The sequence below is a fragment of the Ovis canadensis genome, chromosome 14, assembly GCF_042477335.2.
Source record: "Ovis canadensis isolate MfBH-ARS-UI-01 breed Bighorn chromosome 14, ARS-UI_OviCan_v2, whole genome shotgun sequence".
Taxonomy (NCBI): Eukaryota; Metazoa; Chordata; class Mammalia; order Artiodactyla; family Bovidae; genus Ovis; species Ovis canadensis.
In genome coordinates this window covers 15,057,126-15,074,661 of record NC_091258.1, presented here as the reverse complement: position 1 = coordinate 15,074,661, position 17,536 = coordinate 15,057,126, and the positions used below count along the sequence as shown (strand labels likewise).

The 17,536-nt window shown below is 50.0% G+C and overlaps 1 protein-coding gene across 2 annotated transcripts in view; it reads left to right on the top strand.

Annotated features, from left to right (window-relative positions):
* Positions 1 to 17,536, top strand: part of PDPR (pyruvate dehydrogenase phosphatase regulatory subunit) — a 43,763-nt gene that overhangs the window by 16,861 nt on the left and 9,366 nt on the right. For both annotated transcript variants that reach the window (XM_069549566.1, XM_069549567.1), the window contains exons 4-16: positions 1,358 to 1,439; positions 1,531 to 1,694; positions 2,480 to 2,601; positions 3,337 to 3,454; positions 4,197 to 4,346; positions 6,576 to 6,768; positions 7,949 to 8,073; positions 9,759 to 9,914; positions 11,108 to 11,241; positions 11,616 to 11,764; positions 12,237 to 12,349; positions 13,463 to 13,557; positions 15,030 to 15,119. In XM_069549566.1, coding sequence (XP_069405667.1) covers positions 1,358 to 1,439; positions 1,531 to 1,694; positions 2,480 to 2,601; positions 3,337 to 3,454; positions 4,197 to 4,346; positions 6,576 to 6,768; positions 7,949 to 8,073; positions 9,759 to 9,914; positions 11,108 to 11,241; positions 11,616 to 11,764; positions 12,237 to 12,349; positions 13,463 to 13,557; positions 15,030 to 15,119 — 1,691 coding nt within the window. The remainder of the gene's footprint in view (positions 1 to 1,357; positions 1,440 to 1,530; positions 1,695 to 2,479; positions 2,602 to 3,336; positions 3,455 to 4,196; positions 4,347 to 6,575; positions 6,769 to 7,948; positions 8,074 to 9,758; positions 9,915 to 11,107; positions 11,242 to 11,615; positions 11,765 to 12,236; positions 12,350 to 13,462; positions 13,558 to 15,029; positions 15,120 to 17,536) is intronic.

Sequence of the window (17,536 nt, the reverse complement as noted above, 5' to 3'; positions counted from 1 at the left end):
GAAAATATACATTATTTTGCAAATAAATATAGAAAGGATAAATCAGAAAGTACTGAGGTTGGCTGGGCTTCCCTGGAGGTTCTGCAGTAAAGAATCTACCAGCCAGTGCAGGACACCAGAGTTCGATCCCTGGGTCAGCAACATCCCCTGGAGAAGGAAGTGGCAACCCACTCCAGTATTCTTGCCTGGAAATCCCATGGACAGAGGCGATCCTGGAGGGCTGTAGTCCATGGAGTGGCAAAAGAGTCAGACATGACATAGCACCTCAACAACAACAGCTGAGGGTGGTCACCCCCAGAGTAAGTGGGGAACACAGTGCATGGTGGGGAAGTGGGGAGTAGTTGATATTTCTGCCTTGACGCTGTGTAGTTTTGACTTATAGAATGATTTGGACATTCTCCATACTCAAATATAAAAAAAAACTTATCAGAATGGGAGGGAACCAACAGTGGAATTCTAGCAGAAATAACATAGTTGCATTTCAGATGAATAACAGCTTTATTATGGGGAAAAAAGCAAACTCAGAGACTTCTGACCATAGTGTTTAACTCTACCTTCAGTCGAAGACAAACGGAACTGTGAACAAACATTGACCTGTACTTAGCAAGTTATTTTTCACAGTGATATGAACATTTTTGCTTTCTGTATATCCTAGGACAGAGCAAAGGAATAAATATAATGAGGACATGTCTAATACTTACAAAAACCAGGCTCTGAAATGATCATGACTATATTTCCTTTTAAAAAGACACCTGACTGATTCAAGCTTTTCTTCATGAGAACTGATAAGACATTGCACTCTGGGAGGCTTGTCACTGACTCAAGTGTTGTAGTGGTCACATCCAGTACGTTGACCACAAACAGCAGGAATCGCCCGGGGCTAAGCTGGGCAACAAGGAGCTTCTGGAAGGCCACTGGGGCCTGTGGACTAGGAGGCGGCTGCCAGCTGGAGGCAGGGTGGAGCCGGGTGGTGAGGACCCAGGCCCTCAGCTGGAAGGAGGGTGGGCTGGCCAGGACACTGCTGCTCCTGAGATGAGAGGAGGGACCTCCGCCTTCTCTCCTGGCTCAAGCCCCAGTGTTCCAGGAGGTCAGACCGGCTGAGCGCAGGTCACAGGCCTGCGGCTGCGCTGAGGACAGCCATCGCCACGGTTACGTGCCCACCAAGGACCGAGGAGAAAAGGGCCTGGTTACCCAAAGGGGTGCAGGAGGGAGGGGTCACAGTTGCGTCCCTCGCAGAGCTGTGAGCTGAGCCCGTCCAGGACTCCCTGCGGGTTGCCCGCCTGGCAGGCTGGTGGGCCCCCGCTGTGCCCCCGCGGGTGGCCCGGTCTGTCTGAGTCTGGGCTGCTTCTCCCTCCAGGTTACACTAGGACGGGCTCCATCTTTCTGGCCCAAACTCAGGACCGGCTCATCTCCCTGAAGCGCATCAACTCGAGGCTGAAGTACGTATGAGGCTGAGCCCGTCCCGACTTCCTGTCAGCTGACCTCTGCGGAGGCCGGGGAATGTCATTGTGCCCCTGTGTTCTGTGCCAGTGTCATAGGCATCCCCTGCGAGATCGTCTCCCCCAAGAAAGTGGCCGAGCTGCACCCTCTGCTCAACGTGCACGACCTGGTGGGGGCCATGCACGTCCCCGAGGACGCGGTGGTGTCCTCCGCCGACGTGGCGCTCGCCCTGGCCAGTGCCGCCTCCCAGAGCGGTGAGTGGGCGCGGGGTGAGGACAGGGCTGGTCTCAGGAGAGCGGCCCAGCGGCGGCAGCGCCACCAGACAGCGTCTGCATGGAACTCCGGCTCGCGGCTCTTGAGTTTTTGTCTCAGCGCGGTACCTGTCGGTGCAGTTTCCCTCAGGGCCACGTTTTTCTTGTGAAGTCTCCTAGGCGCTGCCTTCAGTCCTGCTTAGAGCATTCTAGGTATAAGGGCCTTTCTCCCTCCGCAGGACCTGAGAAGCTCCGAGGCTGGCACATGCCTCGGGGGTTTAATGCACAGCTGGGGTCATGTCCTGGGGTTGGAATGAACGAGGGGAAGGCTCATCTGTGGTGGTGTCCGCTCTGGATGAACCGCTTCGTGGTGTGGGTCGATCAGGATTGAGGCGGCCCTATGGCTCTGTTTCTCTCCTGCCCCTTTAAGGATCCCTGGATTTTTGTTTGGCTGCGCCATGCCCCTTGTGGGCCTTTGATTCCCAGCCAGGGATGGAACCCAGGCCCCTGCAGTAGAAGTGTGGACCCAAACCGCCGGACCACCAGGGGAGTCCCATGATCCCTGAGATTTCATTATGTGCTTCAGTTGGTTTTTTCAGTTGGCCTGGTCTTTTCAGTCTTGGGAAAGGCCCATTTCTACCATCTCAGGATGTGGTTCTAGGAGTGTTTTGGATTCCAAAGTTAAAGCATGGACCTGGTCTGTTCAGTGTTTGTTGAGAAGCTGCTGCAAATGCCTGACTCTGAGACAGCAGATGACAAAACCCAACTCTGTGTTTACCTTGGGACAGGTGTTCAGATCTATGACCGGACAAGTATTCTTCATGTTATGGTCAAAAGAGGTCAAGTCACCGGCGTGGAGACAGACAAGGGACAGATCCAGTGCCAGTATTTTGTCAACTGTGCTGGTCAGGTAGGTTAGTGATGAGACTGGGTCGCTGCCTTTCTTATTTAACTTTGTCTCCAGGATTTGGGGTACAGAGGTAAGCCTAGTTTTCTGATGGACTAAGCAGGCGTCCGGGACACACTGTTCCTTCTGTGGCCGGGAAAACTCGGAATCCCCCCTCCACACGGGAAGCCCGCCCTTGCCCCTCGTGTGGAAGCTGGGCACCGTCCCCTTCCTTCCCGGCCGAGGGGCAGCCCCGCTCAGGGAGGCCCAGAGAGTCAGTGCGGACAGCGCTCGGTCCCTGGTCGGGCTGCGTGGTGGTTCGTGCCATCCCGCCGCCCAGCAGACGAGCGTTGGGGTGCCCCTGTGTCGGGAGCGTGGGTTCCGTGTCAGGACCCTAAACCCTGCAGCCCAGAAGGCAGACTGTCCCTTGCCCCCCTCCACGGTCCTAGGGGCAGCCGGGAGTGCTTTCCGCCACGTGGAGGTCTTCCTGGTTGGTGTTTGGGGTTCCAAGGGCCTGGCTCCCCTTCCGAGCTGGTGGCTCTGTCTTCTCTGCTCAGAAAGCAGACTCCGTGGCTCAGCCGGTTCAGTGTTGCTCCCCTCCGAAACGTTAGGAACTAAAGCTGGGAGTCGGCTTCCCACAGCTGATGGGGAGCGGGAGCGCCCAGGAGCCGCTCGCAGTGACACTCGTCTCAAGAGGCTGCCCTTGCTCACGCGCCTTTCTGTTCCTCTCCACCCACCCCTCCCTCTGTGCGTCTGTAGTGGGCATACGAGCTGGGTCTGTGCAGCGAGGAGCCGGTTAGCATCCCGTTACATGCCTGCGAACACTTCTACCTTCTGACTCGCCCCTGGGAGACCCCGCTGCCGAGCAGCACGCCAAGTGAGGACTTGCGCTTTGTTTTTACTCTTGTCTCCTCGCCCCTGCTCTGTCCTCTGCCAAGAAAGGCTTTCTGCTGAGGACAGACTGCGCCCAGAAGAGTCTTTTCACTTCTTTTCTGGAGCATGTTACAGGGCGGTGGACCCCGTTCTAACTTGACTTGAATGTCTCTTTATGAAAGGATGGCCAAAGTGGGCGTACCATTTGAGCAGTTTTGTTTCTTTGTTTGCAAGCTAACTGTAGTCCCAGACAGAGGTCTGACTTGGCCATGTCTGGAGCGTAACCTAGAGTTGACATAATGCTACCCATTGTGGAGATGTCACTGGTGAGCTCTAAACTCGGGCTGCTCAGTGACTCTCAGCACCGTAGGGAGGGTTTGATACCACTTGGAGGTCTTCATCCCTAAAATGGACTCTGCAGCCCCCTCTCTCAGGCTTTCCTGTGGCACAGTGGCAGTTATGTGGTTTGATTCTGAGAACTAGTCAAAGCTTCTAGGTAAGTGATTGGTATAGGGGTAATCGGAAAAACAGTCTCCACAATAAATCTGGAAGGAGCATCCTTGCCCATGACCGGGAAAAGCATTTTAAAGCTAATGGTGCTTGTGTTTACTGAACACTGCCTGGTTAATACGGGCAATTTTAGGTGTTTTTGTTTAACTTCTTTTTCTGTCCGTGTAGACAGCTGGCTTGCCTCTAAACCCTGTGTTCTCTTCTGCTCCCTACCTCCTTGTCATTTTTCCTCTCAGCTGTTGTAGATGCCGATGGAAGAATTTATATTCGGAACTGGCAGGGTGGCATCCTGTCAGGGGGCTTTGAGAAAAACCCCAAACCAATTTTCACTGAGGGCAAGAACCAGCTGGAGATTCAGAATCTGCAGGAAGACTGGGATCATTTTGGTATGTAAACTAGATTTTAACATGAGAGCCTTGTATTTGTCTAAGATGTTACACATTAAAGCCTTTTCAGAAACACAGGCATGGCTCATTTTATTGTGCTTCTCAGATACTGAGTTTGTTTCAGTAAATTGAAGGTCTGTGGCAAACACTGCGCTGAACAAGTCTTATTGGCACCATTCTCCAACAGCATTTTCTGACTTTCATCTCTTGAATTTCGGTAGTTACAGTAATTCTTCAGACTTTTTCACGGTTGTGTGTGTTATTGGATGTGTGGTTTGTGATCTGTGTATTTCTTCAGTGATCTGTCTGTTGTATTAATGATCTATGTTGTATCAGTGATCTGTCAATTGCAAAAGATAGGATTTGCTGAAGGTTCGGATAATAGCATATTTTAGCAGTAAGGGTTTTTTTTTTTAACTTTTTATAGTTTTAATAATATACTGAAGTCTGAGCGGAAATTGTTTAATGTTCAGTGGCGTTTTTGAGATAAGATTGATGTACACAATATACAAGTTTCATGTGTACAAACAGTATAGCAGTTCTCAATTTTAAAAGGTTATGTTCCATTAATAGTTATGACCTACTGTAGTCTGTGTTGTACAATACATCCTTGTAGCTTATTTGTTTCATACGTAGTACTTTGTACCTCTATACTCCCTCCCCTTACCTCGCCCCTTCCCACTTCCCTCTCCCACTGATAACCACAAGTCTGTGTCCATTTCTTTTCTGTTACATTCACTAGGTTCTTTCCTTTTTAGACTCCACATATAGGTGATGGCATTCAGTATTTGTCTTTCTCTGACGCATTTCACTAAACATAATACCTTTTAAGTCTGTCCATGTTGTTGCAAGTAGCAAAAAAAATTTTTAATAGCTGCATAGCAGTCCATTGTATATATATACCACATCTGTTGATGGACACTTAGGTTGCTTGTTTATCTGGCCAAGTATTTTTTAATTTACATTTTTTGGTATGTATATTGGTATTGTGTTTTTGCTTTTTTTGTGTTTGGTGTTCTTTTCCCCACAAGGCTTGCAGGATTTTAATTTCCTGACCAGCTATTGAACTCCATGCACACACCAGTGAAAGTGTGGGGTCCTAATCACTGGACTGCCAGGGCATATCTTGTCCATTCGTTTTTTTTAGACATAATTCTATTGAACACATAATACAATATAATTTTTACATGCACTGTAACATAATTTTGATATGCGCTGAGGGAACCAAAACATTCACACAGCTCACTGTGGCAGTATTCACTTTATTACAATAGTCTGGAAACAGATCAAGGTATACCTGTGATCCCTTATTTGATCTTTGTAACAACCCCATTTGATGTCCACAGAGGTTGTCTGGTCTAAGGATATAGTTCCTGGGAAGCCGATTCAGAGACCTAAAATTAAAATCTTGGTTAATCTTGTCTTCTCACTTTTTCGTCTAAACTCTTTGCTGAAATTTTAGGCTAGGAGGAAACCTACTTTCTTTTTTTTTGAAACCTTCTTTTGATAGGACTTCATTTAAGATGGAAGAGAATTTTTAAAAGCGAAATTGTTAATATGTTCTTTTACTCAGTTTTTAAATAATTTATTTAATAGGCAATATAATCATGTAATTCCAAATTCAAAAGGTATGAAAGGGTCTGTCATGAAGAGTGTCCTTTCTTCCACTTGAACTTAATTTTTTTTTCCTTAATTTGGGGAAATTTCAGACTTTTACAAGTGAAGAGAAAAACATACAGACGTCCCATGTCCCTGCCAGCTGGCTTCAGTCTGGCTTCATCTTGATCCCTGTCCCACTGGATCTTTCCTGGGTGATGGACTGACCTTAAAACAAGCTGAGGATCTGTCTTTCGCAGCTGTTAGAACGTAGGAAAATACTGCCTTTTATTGCGTATCTCTTTGGGGGCCTTTTAATTAAGAGCTTTTGTCCTACCACTGATGCCTATGAGATTTTATTTGAGGGCCACACATAGTATCTGGTCTTCCATAGGCTATCACCTTTCCTTTCTACAGAGTATCTTTTTTTTCCCGTCTTTATGACAAGAACTTTGTAGGGATGTCCCGTAATTCCACCAAGGCTTCTGCTTCTGATAGATGGCCCAGTTGGCTCTTCTCACAAAACCTCCCCAAGACACTTTGAGAAAGGAGCAGGAGGCGAGGTGTGAAGGGCAAGGCAGTTTTGAGGCCCCTCAAGCTGAGGACTGGGTTTGGGTCTGTTGTGTCGCTCAGAGCCCCTGCTGAGTTCCCTGCTGCGTCGGATGCCACAGCTGGAGACGCTGGAGATCGTGAAGCTGGTGAACTGCCCCGAGACCTTCACCCCAGACATGCGGTGCATCATGGGCGAGTCTCCCTCAGTGCGGGGCTACTTCGTCCTGGTGGGAATGAACTCCGCAGGCCTTTCGTTTGGTGGAGGAGCTGGAAAGTAAGTCCTTCCCACTCAGACTGGGCTTGCTGGGCTTCCTCCTTTCTTGTTCACATGGTGTGTGATGTACTTAGTCCAGCACGTTCGTAGTAAGCAGACGACACGTGTCCGTAGAGAGCTCTGTCCCTGTAAAGGTACTCGGCCCTTGTTGCAGGCATGTCACCGTGAACCCCTCTTGTGGAGTTAGCCTGGGAACCAGTGGGGTGTTCGTCTGTACTGCTTCAGTCATAACAAGCGTTGGTCCTTCGAATGTGTTTCTTTGAGTTTGGAAGTAGTGTTGGTGAGCGGAGTAGAAGATCATGCTCATCACCCAAGTTTTTATTTTAAAATTTGGTACTAATATAAATAAAGCCAGTGTCAAAAGGACAGTACTACAAAATTCCACCTATTTGAATACATAAGAGTAGTGCTATTCATAGAGACAGACATAGAATGGTGGTTGATGGGGGTGCGGGGGGTGGTCTCTGTTTACTGGATGTAGTTTGTTTGGGAAGTGAAAAGAATTCTGGAGGTGAATGGTGGTGATCATTATAGACAGTGTGAAAATACGTAACATCCCTGATGTATGTACTCTTAAATGGTTGAGATGGTAAATTTCATATTGTCTGTATTTCACCACAATTAAAAAAAAATTTTAATTAGCTGACCAGTAAGTATACTTGGGTGAACTGTGGAATGGCTCTGAAAACAGTTATGGATTAGAAGTTACCAAAAATGTTTGGAGCAAAGGTGATAGGCCATATAACTATATAACCTCCTGAGATGACTGTTTTACAGGGGGAAAGAAATCAACATGTACAGAGTACATTTGTATGTTTATTTTAGCCTTATTTGTTCACCCGTGTGTACTGAGTCACTTGTCATGTCTGACTCTGCGACTCTGTAGACTGTAGCCCACCAGGCTCCGCTGTCCGTGGGATTTCCCAGGCAAGAATACTGGAGTGGGCTGCTGTGCCCTAATACTTCCCAGGCAGTCTTACCATTAGTGCTCATGTCCTCATGGTGGTCTTGTGAGAGCAGTAGGTGGATCTCATTTGCTTCCTCCAGAAGTTAAGGAATTAGAGAATCTCTCAGCCAGTCTTGACAAGACAGGGTCTTTCAGTCCCGTTGGTGCTGGAGTCCTAGTCCTGCGCTGAGAGTGTCACGGCGCTGAGAGGCCTGGCAACTTCCCCCTTTGCAGGTACCTCGCTGAATGGATGGTGCACGGCTACCCCTCGGAAAACGTCTGGGAACTGGACCTGAAGCGGTTTGGAGCCCTCCAGAGCAGCCGAACCTTCCTGCGCCACCGTGTCATGGAGGTCATGCGTGAGTGAAGCTGCATCCCCACTGCCCCTCTCCGCAGGCGTCTGGCTGGCTCTGTCTCCACAGGGCAGATTCTTCCTCGGTTCCTCAGCAGTGGCTTCAAGCTGGGCTTCTGGCGTTTGACCGTTCCAGGCCTGTGTTGGGGGTGTGATGCCCATGACGTGTGGACTGCTTTGTTTAGTGTGTTGTACGGTACTCACCTCCGTGACCAGGAAGTGGACTGGGACGCACGGGGGTCACTCCTGTCAGGCGCCGAGCAGCAGCTTCTTGAACATTCTTGTCTTTGCCTTCTTTTCACTTTGCTGTGTCGCAGTGAATGCTCGCACTCCCCACTTGGTCTTTGAGATCATGGTTTGCTTTCCAAGGCAGAGAATTTGTCAAGTTAGTCTCAAAGCATAAGTGACTCTCATCATCAACCCACCGTCTGCTCACCAAAGAGGAAACCGCTTCTCTTGTAGATGCCAGACATGCATTCCTGCTTTCTCTTTGGTTTTGCTTCTGACTTTGAAGGGTTACTATCTTGTCTTGGCTTTTTATTTCCCAGTGAGCTCTTTAAAATATCTCTATATATACTGTATTTCTTTTGGCCGTGCTGGGTGTTCGGCGCTGCGTGCGGCCTTTCTCAGTTCTGGCAGGGAGGGCTGCTCTGCTGTGGTGTGCAGGCTTCTCGTTGCAGCGGCTTCTCTCTTTGCGGGGCACAGACTCCAGGCCACACCGGCTTCAGTGGTTGTGGTGCACGGGCTGGTAGCCGTATGTGTGACTGCCAAGATTTTTTGTTTTCTGTGCAAATCATAATGAAGCTTGAGCTTCTTATAGATACAGCACTTTGGGGGCCCTTCTCTGATTCTCATGAGTTGCAAGTTTTTTCATGACAGAAAATGGGGAATTGGAAGGTAGAGCCTAAAGCCCAGAAGAGATCTGGACCGTTCAGAGAGCGCAGCATGGCTTGCTTCTGCCTCAGCGAAGTACCTCTTGTTTGGCCTTGTATGCAGTCCAGTCTTCTCTCTGGAAGACACTAAAGATCATACTCTTTCTGGATATTTTTACTTACTGCTGTTGCAGATTGGACATCAGGAGAAGTGAATTCTGCCCCTAGCCTTGTTATGTAACAATGTCAGTGGGACAGCTGTGCAACCTGTCAGGTTCCATATCAAGTGCGCTGTGTGCCCTTTTGCTTCAGAGATGGTTAAATGCCCGGGCAAGTGTGTGACAGGTCTGAGACTCCAACCACACACGCGCTGGAAAGAAGCAGGTGCCGGCGCTTCACACTATATAACCTCGCGTGTCCTGTGTAGACGTGACCTTCACTCCTGCTGGGAGCTCAGCAAGGTTTAGAACCCTTTCTCCCATTGTTTCCACCTGCCAGCTTAAAAACAACTGTAAACAAAGATCTGGAGTCTTGACGTGGCTCACAGCTGCATAACTCTGTGGAGGGGTGACACCAGCTCTTACAATGCAGCCCTCTCTTCTGGAGCGTTCCTGTCACACTGGGTGCTGTTGGGAATTGGGCTGCAGCAGCATGAAAGCATGCCCTTTTGAATGGAAGCAGCCCCAGAGTCTCGTGGGTAGGGGTGCTCAGCTCTGTGGCTTGGGCTCTCACCGCCTGCTCTTCCGTCTCCAGAGTCTCGTGGGTAGGGGTGCTCAGCTCCGTGGCTTGGGCTCTCACCGCCTGCTCTTCCGTCCCCTAGCTCTGCTCTACGACCTGAAGGTTCCCCGCTGGGATTTCCAGACTGGCAGGCAGTTACGCACCTCTCCTCTCTATGACCGGCTGGACGCGCAGGGAGCCAGGTGGATGGAGAAACACGGATTCGAGAGGCCAAAGTACTTCGTGCCACCAGACAAGGGTAAGAAGGCACGTTCTCATATTTGTTCTTTTTGTCCTAAGAATAATAAATCTTGGTTTGGTCTGGTTTTAAATTACGGATTTTGGCTGTGCCGTGTCTCTGTTGCCGAGCGGGGGCTCCCTCAGCTGTGGCCTGCGGGCCCGCTCTCCGGCTGTGGCGCGCGGGGCCCGCTCTCCGGCTGTGGCGCGCGGGGCCCGCTCTCCGGCTGTGGCGCGCGGGGCCCGCTCTCCGGCTGTGGCGCGCGGGGCCCGCTCTCCGGCTGTGGCGCGCGGGGCCCGCTCTCCGGCTGTGGCGCACCGGGCCGCTCTCCGGCTGTGGGGCACCGGGCCGCTCTCCGGCTGTGGCGCGCGGGGCCCGCTCTCCGGTTGTGGCTCGCGGGGGGCCGCTCTCCGGCTGTGGCGCGCGGGGCCCGCTCTCCGGCTGTGGCGCGCGGGGCCCGCTCTCCGGCTGTGGGGCACCGGGCCGCTCTCCGGCTGTGGCGCGCGGGGCCGCTCTCCGGTTGTGGCTCGCGGGGGCCGCTCTCCGGCTGTGGCGCGCGGGGGCCGCTCTCCGGCTGTGGCGCGCGGGGGCCGCTCTCCGGCTGTGGCGCGCGGGGGCCGCTCTCCGGCTGTGGCGCGCGGGGCCCGCTCTCCGGCTGTGGCGCGCGGGGCCCGCTCTCCGGCTGTGGCGCGCGGGGCCCGCTCTCCGGCTGTGGCGCGCGGGGGCCGCTCTCCGGCTGTGGGGCACCGGGCCGCTCTCCGGCTGTGGGGCACCGGGCCGCTCTCCGGCTGTGGCGCGCGGGGCCCGCTCTCCGGCTGTGGCGCGCGGGGGCGCTCTCCGGCTGTGGCGCGCGGGGCCCGCTCTCCGGCTGTGGCGCGCGGGGGCGCTCTCCGGCTGTGGCGCGGGCTCTCGTTGCAGGGCGCAGGCCCTGGGGCACGCGGGCTCCGGGAGTTGTGTGCACAGGTTTAGTTGCTCCATGTGGGATCTTCCTGGGTCAGGAATCAAGCCTGTGTCCCCCTTACTGACAGGCAGATTTTTAACCACTGGACCACTAGGGAAGTCCTAAACCTCATTTTTAAATCAGTATACTCGACTGTGTTCCTGGGAGAATAAATAATAAAAACCAATTATACTGTCCTAAGCTATCAAGGAAACTCGCCAGGACAAAACTCCCCCTCCTTTTGCTTCTTCCTCTGGTTTTCTCTGTCCTATAGACCTCCTGGCCTTGGAGCAGAGCAAGACTTTCTACAAGCCAGACTGGTTTGAGATTGTGGAGTCGGAAGTCAAGTGCTGTAAGGAAGCCGTGTGTGTCATTGACATGTCCTCTTTCACAAAGTTTGAAATAACAGTAAGTATTTGAGAACCAGCAGAACAGACTTGGAGACATGCATGTTTATTATATGCCTCTTGTTTTTCGTCTTGTCACTTGAAAACTGATTCTGTAAGAACTCGGGTATATTTTGGTGTGTCAACTGAATTATAACATTTTCTGGAATTTTTAGCTCTTTGTTTCTGATTCTTTCTCTGCTTGTAGAGGCCCGTTTGACACTAGAATCAGTAGCTAGCTTACCTGAGCTCCTTGCAGTGGGGTGAATCTGCAGATGTTGTTGCACGAGGCCCAGCTAGTTGAATTTTCTCAGCAAGTGGCTTTGCACGTCAGGCCACGTTGCCAGCCAGAGGTTCTTACATCTGTTATCTCTGTTTCATTCCCCAACCCTACAGTCCACTGGGGATCAGGCATTAGAAATTCTGCAGTACCTCTTCTCCAACGACCTTGACGTGCCCGTGGGCCACATCGTGCATACCGGCATGCTCAACGAGCGTGGCGGGTACGAAAACGACTGCAGCATAGCCCGGCTGAGCAAGCGCAGGTGAGCCAGGCGCCGCCCTGCTCCCTCCACACCTGGGCCCTAGATGGCGTGGCCACTTTTGCAGGACATTGTTAATAACACCGAGAACAAAAAACATTTCATTAATGCATGTCCAGTTCATCAGCAGTGCCCGCGCACGCGCATGCACGCACACACACTCCACCCCGCCACGAGGAGAGGGAAAAAGACGCACCAGATTATTTAAAACCTAGTGTGGAGAATTAGTTATTCTACTTGGAGAAGGTGCCTTATCTTACGTTGGTAGGCTGTATGATTTCTTGGCACTAGCAGAATGCCAGACCTTGCTTGGTCCGGACGTGGTGTGTCCGAGAAGGATGTGCTCTTGGCCCTTCCTGAAAGTGAAGAGACCGCTGGGCATGTTCTGTCCGCTGCTTTCACTCTAGCTGAGAACTCCTGCTTCCTGATCATTCTGCTGCTGCCTGGTTTTGATTACTTTTGGTCTCACTTTCAGTTTCTTCATGATTTCTCCAACTGACCAGCAGGTCCATTGTTGGGCTTGGCTTAAGAAATACATGCCAGAAGACAGCAACCTGATTCTGGAGGACGTCACCTGGAAATACACTGGTAAGGGGCCCTCCAGGGTCAGGGGGCCTGCTGGGGTCAGGGGCCCTCCGGGGTCAGCTGGCCCAGTGATCCAGGTTTGTCTTCTCCATTTGCCTTCTTCATATCTGGTGTTCAGGAGTGTCAGAATTAGCCTCTTGTAAGAGGCTCCTGGTCATAGCCAATGGATCGCTAGCGCTTCCCCACATGTTATAAGTGAAGTGTGGGATGACTTATCGCTTCTCTGTTTATGTGGTTACTGCTGTATCCCCTACAGTCAGCAAATCAGAGTGCAAATATTTGTTGAATTAACGAATGACTCATTATTAAATTATTTTAATTCATTCTGTAAATGTTGTTTTCATCACAATTTCCCCTAGTTTTTTTTTTTTTTTAAATAAATACTTCTTAAGGATGGTTAACTTATTCCCTGATTATCTCCCCTCAGCAATCCTCTCATGGAGCAGCCCTTTCTCTTCTACCCCCTAATTTCAGCTTTAACCCCTCCCTGCTTCTCACTTAAAGGACCCTTGCCTTGCCTCCACCAGAGGCGAGTTCATCGTAGCAAATATGATGGCCTTCTTGCTACCAGATTGGAAAACTAGAGGCTTACGGAAGCCAGCCTGTTTTCCAGTCCGTCTGAGGGTATCTGATGTGTGACGTGCTCAGCTGCTGTCACAGATCCCAGCCAGGGGGCAGCTCTCCTCGGGGCTCTCCTGTTACTGATTTGTGTTTGAGGCTTTTCCATCACACAGCTGCACTGGGAAGAGGCGGGGAGCGGGACCTCTGCAGGTGTTCAGGGCCAGGCCTGGGAGTGGACTCCTGTCCTCTGGCTTCATGCTCCCAGTCTCCCTGAAGAGGAGGCTGTAGAGACTCGTCTTCCTTTGTACCCAGGAAGAGGCCACAACTGGCCAGGCTCTCACATGCCAGGAGTCAGTGGCAGCACTTAACAGCCTTTTCAGGATAAGTGTGTTCGCCAGAATCTAGGTGCATCCTAGGACTGCCTAAACACAGGAAGGTTTTCATGGTCTTGCCACCCAGACCTGGCCATAGGTGAGCAAGTCCAGAACAGACCTTCCCCATTGGCTCAGCTGTTCACCTGGAGCAGCCAGACATGTCCTTTTCTTTCCCCTTTAGCCCTCAACCTGATTGGTCCTCGAGCTGTGGACGTGCTATCTGAGTTGTCCTATGCCCCTATGACTCCAGACCACTTCCCAAGTCTGTTCTGCAAGGTGAGTACTGGAAAACTTCTAGTTTTTAAATAAGCAGGGAATGTTCTTTTATAGAGATGGCAATTACATGTTCTCATTATGGTGTTAACATCCACAAAGTGTATTCTTACATTCATTAAGCAAACAAAATGAGTATATCCACTATTTTCCATTCTTTACAGTCTTCTTATTTAATAAACATTGATATCTTTAAAGTGGACCTAACTTTTCTCAATATCAGTTCTATATATTTATTGCTTTCTGTGAAAGTGAAAGTCGCTCAGTCGTGTCCACAGAATTCTCCAGGCCAGAATACTGGAGAATACTGGAGTGGGTAGCCTTTCCCTTCTCCAGGCAATCTTCCCAACCCAGGAATTGAACCAGGGTCTCTTGCATTCAGGCAGATTCTTTCCCAGCTGACCTATCAGGGAAGCCCATTGCTTTCTGTAGCAGTGGATTACATTTTTATGTTGTAGTATTATGAGACTGATGCCAAAAAATGCCAGCCAAGGTCAGGTCCCTTCTCTCCATGCAGAGCTTACTCTTTTCCACCCATGAAGTAACTTCTGTGTATGTGGCCCCTTCAGATAAGAAATGGCTAGGCGAATCCCTAAACATACATGGTTTTCTTTCTTATACTTGGCAAGTAGATCTGAGTGAAACAAAGTGCAACTGAGTGAAAAGAAGGACAGCTGAACACTCTGGGAAGTGGCTAATGGAGAGGTCTGCACAGACGGATGTTTTGGCAGCTGTCACAGGCAGCTCTGGGACAGTTACTGATGGGGTGCTCTTTGAAGTTCAGACTGAAGTCAGGTTCCTCTTAAGTGACTTCACAGCTCTCTCTTCTCTGTGGCACAGTTAAAGCAGCAGAAAGCTCTGTTAGCTGTCAGCCAGCCCTGTCAAAGCCCTTTCTTTGCTCTGAGAAGAGGCTTGCCCCAGACCCTTGTGCCTCCCCACGGAGGCGGCCTGCTAGGGGCCTTCTGGGGCTCCCCACACCCCGCCACAGAGCGAGGTCGAGTCAGAGGCCCTTTTAAGTCACTGCTGCTGGAAACGTGTTCAGAACACGGGGAGCCCAGTGTCTGCCCTCCAGGGTAGCAGGTGAACCAGCGTCTTCTCTGGGGCAGGTGCCCAGGGCTGCTCGGCCAGGTCCACCAAGGAACATTTGCCTGCTCTTTATAGCTCCTGATGTCCTGACTAAAACCAGCAGATCTTCAGCAGGACTTTGTGGAGAGGAGTGTTTCCTACTTGTCAAAGACTGCCTCCACTCCCCCAGCGGCTGGGCTGGCGCTCCTGAGCTGGGCGTTGGGAGGCTGGGCTGTGTGCCTAGTGACCCCATTGCCTGGAAGCAGACCACCGGGGAAGAAATTCCTTCATTCACATGTGTCTGTCTCCTCCAGGGTCAGACGCAGGGAGGGTGCAGAGCTAATGAGAGGGCTCCTGAGACCTTCATCCTCTGACACCTCCACGGTGACCCCCTCCCTTGGTCTCCACAGGAGATGAGCGTGGGCTACGCCAACGGGATCCGGGTGATGAGCATGACGCACACGGGCGAGCCGGGGTTCATGCTCTACATCCCCATAGAGGTGAGCACCGCGGGGCGGGGGTGGGGGGCTGCAGAGGGCCCGTCTGCCAGCCTTCCTCGCCGCAGCCGGCTGCGTGAGAGAGGGTGTGACCTTTTTACTGTTTTCTGTAGGTCTAGAACATTCACATAGTCTAAAATTAAACATCTCTAAAATGTGTTCAGCGCCACTGACCAGTTCTCACCAGCCACCACCAGTGATATAATTGTTTATATCACGTCAGAGTTTTGTACGTATGGAAGCAAGTTCAAAGATATCTTCACAACCCCCTTTTTAGAAACGCAAGTGGAAGCATACTGCGCTTCTTCATCTTGATTGTTTCATCGAACAGTTTACAGATCTTCCCCTGCCAGGACCTAAGAAAGAGCTTCCTTTTCCTTTTTTCCTTCATTTTTTAATTAAAGTGCTACAGTATTCCATTGTATTCCATTATGTAGTCGAATCATTTATTTTTAAATGATTTATTTGGCTGTGCTGGGCCTTAGTTGCAACATGTGGGATCTCCAGTCTTTGTTGCAGCACATTCTCTGACCAGGGATGGAACCCAGGCCTCCTGCATTGGAGTGCAGAGTCTTAGCCACTGGCAGGGAAGGGCCTGAATCATAGTTTAATTAGTCTGCTGTTAATAGACATTTACAGGTTTCTCGTCCTTGGCTGTTATAAAAAGTTCCGCAGTGTACAAGAGTCCCTTTTTCTTTATTGCTTGCGCCGGCACCAGGTTGTCAGGCTTTGGGCCGACGGGGGCAAAGCAGTTTGTCAGTGCAGTTTTATGCAAGAGATGGAGCTGCTTTTCAAAACCCGGCTCCCTCTGAGGGAAAGCCTGTCCGCAGGCCTGCACCGCTCCTCCTGCCCTTCTCACTGCTGCTCCTATCTCCCCTCTTCCTGCCTCTCGCTCCCAGCCCTTCACTCCCTGCTGGGCGAGCGTCTGAAGCCTCGGGGGGCCTTTCCACCTGCCCTCCGCTCTCCTTGGCAGTCCGTCCTCCTCCATAGCGCCACCAGGCTGAGGGCCACACCTGCTTCAGGTCTGCTCACACCTCTTGCCTTCTTGATGAGACCTTCAAAGCTGCGTCCACCAGCCGCTTCCTCCCTAGCCCCCTTCCCTGTTTTTCTTCAGGGTGCTTACCAGTGTCTCTCAGAATATATATTTTCTTTATTTTGTTCAACAGTTTAACCATTTTAAATACAGGTTTGCTGAATGCAGAGTTATTTAACTTCTGTGTCACCAGCACAGAGGAGCTTGGCACATAGTAAATGCTTAGTAAGTGCTATATGAATGAATGTTCTGGCTCTATCTTTTGTCCATTTTTGTATTGAATTATTTGTCTTTTTACCCAATTTCTCTGAACCAGACAGTCCTTACTATTAAGTTGTAAATTTTTTTTCCCATTTGTCTTGATTTGTTGTTTTTTTTTTTACCGTGTAGACGGGTTTTTTAAATTTTACTTTTATTACGGAAAATGTTCCATATGTTGCAAAAAAATATATTCTTTTTGTAGGTAAATTGATCAACCTTTTGTGGCTTCCAAACTTTGATACATAGAAGGGACTTCCCCATCCCAGAGTTAGAAAATTTTTCCTCTTTTCTTCTGGTGTTTTCAGGTTTTTTTAAAAATTTATTTATAGTTTGTATTATTGCTATTTATGGGTTTGTGGGGCTTTTCAATATTTATATGCACCAATCTTTTGCACTGTCTCTTGGTACACTTTATGAGCTGTGGATCAGACTATTTTTTCTAATATGGATGACCAATCGGCATGAGATTCTACCTTTATCACATACTAAGTTGCTATGTTTGGGTATATTTCTGAACCTTTATTCTGTTCTGTTTATCCAGGACCACATTATCTTAATTATTGAGTTTTTATTGTTCATTTTAATACTTGGTAATGCTTTCCTCCCTCACAGCTTGGAAAACTCTGGAAAATAATTCCTATTTCTTTATGCTCCCTCATAAACATTTATAATCATCTAGTTAAAAATACCCTGATTTTTTGGGTTGTGTTATGTTTGTCAATTAGGAAGAATTGACATTCTTACATGTGTTGAATATTACAATCAGAATGCACCTTTTATATTTGGGTTTGTGTGTGTGTGTTGCGGTCCTTTAATGGACCAGAACCTGGTGGTCCAGAGTCGACGATAAGAAAGTGAAAGAGAGAAAGAAGCTAATGTTCCCTGGTTTACGCAGAGAACCAATAAAACCCTTGAACAGGGCTTGCACCGCTCACGAAGGCACAGGGCGTTCTCTCAAAGAGGTCTTGAAAGCCTGGGCAGGAGAGTGAGCTTGGCGGGTTTCCACGCTCCAGAGAATTAGCCAGAGGGGGAAGAGAGAGAGAGACACGGGGACCTAAGCCTCTGGTGGAGCAAGGGTGCTTTAATGATCCTTCTGTGAGTATATATAGGCTGTTGTGCAAGGAAT